Source organism: Equus quagga, chromosome 3 (genome assembly GCF_021613505.1).
Source record: "Equus quagga isolate Etosha38 chromosome 3, UCLA_HA_Equagga_1.0, whole genome shotgun sequence".
NCBI lineage: Eukaryota > Metazoa > Chordata > Mammalia > Perissodactyla > Equidae > Equus > Equus quagga.
This window is the reverse complement of record NC_060269.1, coordinates 153250529-153256842: the sequence shown is the minus strand read 5'-3', so window position 1 is coordinate 153256842 and position 6314 is coordinate 153250529. Positions and strand designations below refer to the sequence as shown.

Genomic DNA, 6314 nt, shown 5'->3' with positions numbered 1-6314 from the left:
GTGGTTCGATGAGCAGTGCCATGTCCGTGCCCAGGATTCGAACCAACGAACCAACGAAACACTGGGCCGCCTGCAGCGGAGCACGCGAACTTAACCACTCGGCCACGGGGCCAGCCCCTCAAATGAGCAACCATTAAATCAACAACTGACTTCCCAACAGCAAGAATGAAAAGCGGAAGACAGCGATGTCCAGATCTTCACTCTGCTGACAGAAAGTATCTGCCAGCCTAGAATTCTACACCCAACCGAAAATCCATAAGAATGAAGGTAAAATGAAGACAGTTTTAGATAAACTGAAACTGAGAGATTTCAGCAATAGAAGATCCAGTAAGAGAAATTCTAAAGAGTGTCTTCCAGGCAGAAGAAAATGATCCCAGATGGGAAATCAGAAACGTAGGAAAGAATGAAGAGTAATAAAAATGATAAATTTAGGAGTCAACTTAAACAAATGTTGACCATTCAAAACAACAATTACTGTCTTTTGCAATATGTGTATTTATGTAGAACTCAAATATATGGCAATAATACCCTCTAAATTGGGAGGAACCCTCAGCAGGGACTGGCAGGGGCCCACCAAATTGCCTCAGGAGCTACCTGCCTACTCATCTCATTCCTCTGGCTCCGCTTCGAATTCTCTTCTTTTTCCTGCCCAAGCCTCATCCGCCATCGACTCCCACCTGGTTTTGGATTCAGGGCAGGTGCCAGCCCCCTAGCTGGAGTGTCCCTCATTTGTGGGAGTGGGAGAGGCGTGTCGGGCTGCTTTAAATATCTCCCTCTCTTCCTGGGCAGGGCCAGTCACAAATGTGGTGCTCAGCTTTCATTTTCAGCTCCTCACCCAAACTTATCCTTTTACATTTTTCCCCCCGAATAGTGCATGTTCATTGCTGAAGATCTGAAAACTACAGAAAAGCACACAGATTAAGATATAAATCCCCTGTGCCCAGAGAGAGTCACTGTTACAGAGCTGGTGACAGGTCCCTTTTCTATGTGTGTGTGGTTTTCTCTCCTTAAAATAAAAGAGGGGGGATCACACTATACACAGTAGTGCAATTGCTAACGCACTGCACACCTGTTCCCATGTCACAACTGCTCTTCAAATGACTGCACAGTTCTCTGTCATGTGGATGCATCATGATTCACGTAGCCATCTCCTTCTGTCCAGCATTTACATTGTTCCCATTTTTTTGTCCTCAGTGTTGCTGTGATGAATGACCATCCTCACACACACGATTATCTTCCTAGGGTAAGTCACTGGAAGTGTCTTTGCTGTTCAGGGACTGTGCCCATTTCTAAGGCTTTAGAATTATATTTCTCTCTCACAGATTTCCATCTGTGAGAAATCCAGGGATGGGCAAGTCAGGCTGGAATGGCAGCTCCACTCAGTCATCTGGGCCTTGCCTTCTTCCAGCTCCATTATCCCAGAATGTGGCTTGCATCCTCATGACCCAAAATAACTGCTCAAGTGCCAACCTACACATCCCCATTCCAGGCAGCAGGAAGAAGATAGGTGTATCTCTTCCTTTATAAGGAGACTTTCTAGAACACACATCGTTTCTGCTTCCATCTCATCAGCCAGAACTTATTTAAACACATGGCTACAGCCAGCTAAAAGGAAGGATGGGGAATGAACTATTTTAACTAAGTGGAAAAGTACTCAGAAAAAAACTGAGGTCCTATTACTAAAGAAGATCAGAGTGGCTATTAGGAGACAATTTACTGCTTATTGTTATGGGCTGAATTGAGTGCCCCCAATTCATATGCTGAAGTGTCACCTCAGAATGTGACTATATTTGGAGATGGGGTCCTTGAGGCAATTAAAGTAAAATGAGGTCATTAGGGTGTGCCCTGATCCAATGGCTGGTGTGCTTATAAGAAGAGGGTGAGATTAGGACAGACACACACAGAGGGATGACCATACGAGGACAGTGGGAGAAGACAGCCATCTACAACCCAAGGGGAGAGCCTCAGGAGAAACAACCCTGCTGAGACCTTATCTTGGGCTTCCAGTCTGCAGAAGTGAGAGAATCAGCTTCTGTCACTTAAGCCCCCAGGTCTGCGGTTCTTTGTTATTGCAGCCCTAGAGAACTAATACTTACCTACTGCTGTGTAACCAATCACACCGGGCTTACCAACACACAGTTAGGATCTCCCAGTTGCTGTGGGCCAGGAATCTAGGCACAGCTTAACTGGGCCCTCCACTTCTGGGTTTCTTGAAAGCCTGCAATCAAGTACCAGCTGCCTCTCACCTGAAGCTGGATTGAGGAGGGATCCGCTGCCAAGCTCGTGTGGTGTAGGCAGGATTCAGTTCTTTGTGGCTGTTGGGTTGAGAGCCTCTGATGCTCACTGGCTGTTGGCCATGTGGGCCTCTGCAACATGGCAGCTTGCTTCATGAATATGTGCGAGCCAAGAAGGTAACAGAGGTCCATCCCATCCCCTTTGCTTTCTTAGGTTGAGTAGAAGCCGGCCACCAGGTAGCCCACACTCAGGGGGAGAGGACTACACAAGGGTGTGAACACCGGAGGGGTCATTGGGTCATCTTAGAAGGCTGTGGACCCCAGCACCTGACAGCCTGGAGCCCTGCCATCGCAGCCTGCCCTGCGTGGAGGCTGGCTCATGGTCTGGCTCCCATGGAAGAGGGCCTTTGTTAACAGGGAATCACAACCTCAAGGCTGGAGACATGTTTCTATGCAGTCTTTCCCCTGAAGAGGGGACGCTGCCATCCTCTTGGGGACAATGCTTTTTGTGGTGATGCTGGGTTTCCATTTACCTGGCGCTTTGGGACAAATGAGAGGGCCCTGAGAGAAGGTGGAGATGCGGCTTGTGGGCCAGAACAGCGTGCAGCCCTAAGCAGGCTCTGGAGGGTCCATCACTACCTGCATCACCTAACCCAGGTGGCTCTCTCTGAGGCCAATCCACTCTGTCCTGCGGGTGGGATAGCTGTCCTCGGATGCTGGCCCCCGCAACCCCGGCCCCCATCCTCTGTGCCCCTCTGCTTGCTCACCTCCCTCCCTCTAGGCGGTGAGGCTCTGGAGATCGGGACCCTGCCACTGCCAGCCTGCCCCACCCTACGCAGGAGGTGCCCATAAGCCTTTGTGGATCAGGGGTCCTCTCCCCTGGAGGGGAGCCCCTTGGTCGGAAAGTCATTCCTGTGGGGGGGCGTCTTGGGGTCAAAGCCCTTCTCACTGTACAGCCACAGCCCCTCCGGGCACCGTGCCTACCGCTCTCCTCCCCTCTCCCTCGGGCTGCAACCTCTGGGAGGTGCAGGCGCCCGGCCTCCAGGGCCCCTCTCCTCTCTGGGGGGCCACACCTGGGCTCCCGCCCCAAAGGACCAATGCCGCAGGTCTTCGCCAACCGTAGGATCCTCCGGTTCTGTGCAGGGCGCACTCGCTTCCCGCTTGCTCCCTGCATGCAGTGTCCCGACTCGCTCCCCGCAGGGCTGTCCAAGGGAGCCCGTCCCTCGGCCCGGCCGCTGGGTGGGCAGGCGCGCCCCGCGGGGGTCCCCGGCTCTCGGCCCATGGCGGGCACTGCCTGCGACCCCAGGCGTCGGCCAGGGGCTCCTTTCGAAGGGGGGCTGCTCCCTGGGAGGGCTCCTTCTCCGCTGCGCCCCGATCCTTACCTCCTCAGCGTCGCGCCTCCTTCCGGTAGCTTCTCTCCCTCTTTTCCCTCAACGCCTTCCCCTCCCATGTCCCGCAGCGCCTGCAACCCAGCCGCTCACCGCCCCGCTCCGCCCCGCCCCTACCGGCTGCGCCCCGCCCCCACTGCCGGGCCCCTTCCCCGCCCCGCCCCGCCCCCGCCCCTATCTCTGCTCCCCGCCCCGCCCCCTATCACTGCGCCACGCCCCTTCCCCGCCCCCTATCGCTGCGCCCCGCCCCGCCCCGCCCCGCCCCCGCCGCGCCCCGTGCCCTCTTCGGGAAGCGGCGCTGTGATTCCTGAGGCCGCGGCGGCTACGGCAGGCGAGCCGGAGGGCGCGGGGGGTGTGCCGGCGCCACGGCCGGCCATTGGTAGAGGCCGCCGCCTCTGGCTGTCAATCCCGCAGGCCCGGCCTGGCCCCGCCCCGCCGGCGGAGCGTCCCGGAACGCAGGACCGCAGGGGCTGCCGGGACGGGCCCAAGATGGCCGAGCACCTGGGTTCCGCTTCTGCCCGCGGCCCGGAGCCTCATTCATTGCCGCGCTGCTGAGCGGCGCCGCGAGCCGGCCCGAGGGCTCCGGGGACTGTCCCCGCGGGGCAGGAGGCCGCCATGGCGACCCTGGAAAAGCTGATGAAGGCCTTCGAGTCCCTCAAGTCCTTCCAGCAGCAGCAGCAGCAGCCGCCGCCGCCACCTCAGCCCCCTCAGCCGCCGCCGCAGGCGCAGCCGCCGCCGCCTCAGCAGCAGCAGCCGCCGCCGCCGCCCCCGCCGCCGCCCGGCCCGGCCGCGGCCGAGGAGCCGCTGCATCGACCGTGAGTGCGGCCCCTGCAGGTCCCCACCCGGCGACGCCGGGTCAGCGGCGGCCCTGCGGACCCGGCCCCGCCGCGACAGGGCCACCCCGAGGCCCCGAGCCCAGGGAGGGCACAGGCGCCCCTCCTGCCGCGAGACCCCGTCCCGCGTCCCTCCTCGGCCCCTCGCGGGTCTCGTCCCTCCGCGCGCGGCACTGCCTCGCAGGCTCTCCCGAAGGCGCCGAGGCGGTCTCGGGCCCCGTCGTCTGCCCTGCCCGGCAGGCCAAGTTGGGGACGGAACTCGCCGCTTTAGGTTTGCAACAAACTGGGGCTGTGTTGTGAGCAGAACTTGGAGGAGCCGAGAGCGCGTCCGGGTTGGCTCCCTCCGGCCGCTTCCTCCGTTCCCTCTCTCTTAGTCTGAGAGGGAGGAGGGCTGGGGTGCAGGGCGCTTCGCTAGGAGCCGGGAATTGGAGCTGGGTGATGTGGGGATGGTGCATGACATCATGGCTCTAGGACGTCGGGCTGGGAGGGCGGGGGAGTGCGGACGCGGCCCGAGGGAGCTTCTTTTTTCCAAGGGGCCCTTTAAACGGCCTGCGACTTGGGGCTGCATTCCCACGTTCGCAAGACGTTTCCTTTACTTCGGGCATCGCAGTGGCAGCAACAGGATTTTAAGCATCAGCTCAAGCTGGTCTGCAGGCACTTGAATGAGTTGTGGTTGCCAAGTGCATAAGTGGTGAGCTACTTAGATGGTTATCATTAACAAGATATTAATTATTATTGACAAGTTATTTATTATTACTATTAACAAGAGAATTAATAAAGTTGACTTAAATATTAGGAAGAGTTGAGTGAAGTTTATTACCTGTTTTCAGTTGGAAATAAAAACGACACATTGCTGAGGGAGAGGTCAATTGCTGGAGGATGAAGGGTGTGCGTTTCACCAGTAAGGTCTTATAGCCCAGCTTGCTGGAACGTGAGTGTCTGTGGACCCCAGGGACGTGTGTTTCTTTCATTGCTGACATTTTGGTGGTGTTTGGAAGCTAGGAGTCCCTGTGGCTTGTGCCTAGGAGCATTTTTGAAACAAGAGACCGTGAATAGCACCTTCTAACAGAACCCGAGTACTTTGCCCTGAAGTCCATTGTGCTGAGTGTTCAGCAGAGGTTAGAGGGCTCCGCTGCAGTTCAGGCCTTTCCCTGACCTCGGGGCATTTTATTTCTGATCTGAGGATGTGAAAGATCGCATTTAATGAGACAGTCTTCAAGAAGCAGCCCTTTAAGAAGCTCACTCTATTAAGACTGATGCATTTTTCGTAATGTTTTCTTGTTCTTTATGTTTGTGATATGATCCTTGCTGTGTCCTGAGAATTTAATTAAAAAAATGAGGATTTGGGGACTAATCTTGGCTTATCTGTTAGAGTAAAATTGAGAAATAAATTGTTTTTTCTTGTAAGAGGAAAGCCCTGTTTGGACACTTAGAGAGCTTTTAGAGAACTTTTTTTTTTTTTTTAACAATTTGACTTATCTCTACAGCGGGTAATTTATAATCATAACCATTCCAGACTTTTATTGTGGTGCCTCTCTGGGAGGTAGACGTCATGGAAGTTCACACATTATGTGGATCTTGTGTAAACAACTGGAAGCACTAAGCAGGGCTCTGGGTGGGAGAGGTCTCAACTGCTGTCGCTGGAGGAAGGTTGTCCCTGAGCTAACATCTGTGCCAGTCTTCCTGCACTTTCTATTTAGGATGCTGCCATGTGTGGCCTTGACTAACGGTGTGTAGGTCTGGGTCTGGGATCCAACTGGCGAACCCCGGGCAGCTGAAGCAGAGTGCCAGAACTCAACCACTATGCCACCTGGCTGGCCCCAGATATTCATTAATTTTGAGTAACAAACTCACTGCTT

The 6314-nt window shown here is 55.6% G+C and overlaps 1 protein-coding gene across 2 annotated transcripts in view; it reads left to right on the top strand.

Annotated features, from left to right (window-relative positions):
* Positions 1–3984: 3984 nt before the first annotated feature.
* The window catches only part of HTT (huntingtin), a 163458-nt gene continuing 161128 nt past the window's right edge, over positions 3985–6314 (top strand). For both annotated transcript variants that reach the window (XM_046656987.1, XM_046656986.1), the window contains exon 1: positions 3985–4437. In XM_046656987.1, the coding sequence (XP_046512943.1) occupies positions 4238–4437 (200 nt within the window). In that variant the 5' untranslated portion in view covers positions 3985–4237. The remainder of the gene's footprint in view (positions 4438–6314) is intronic.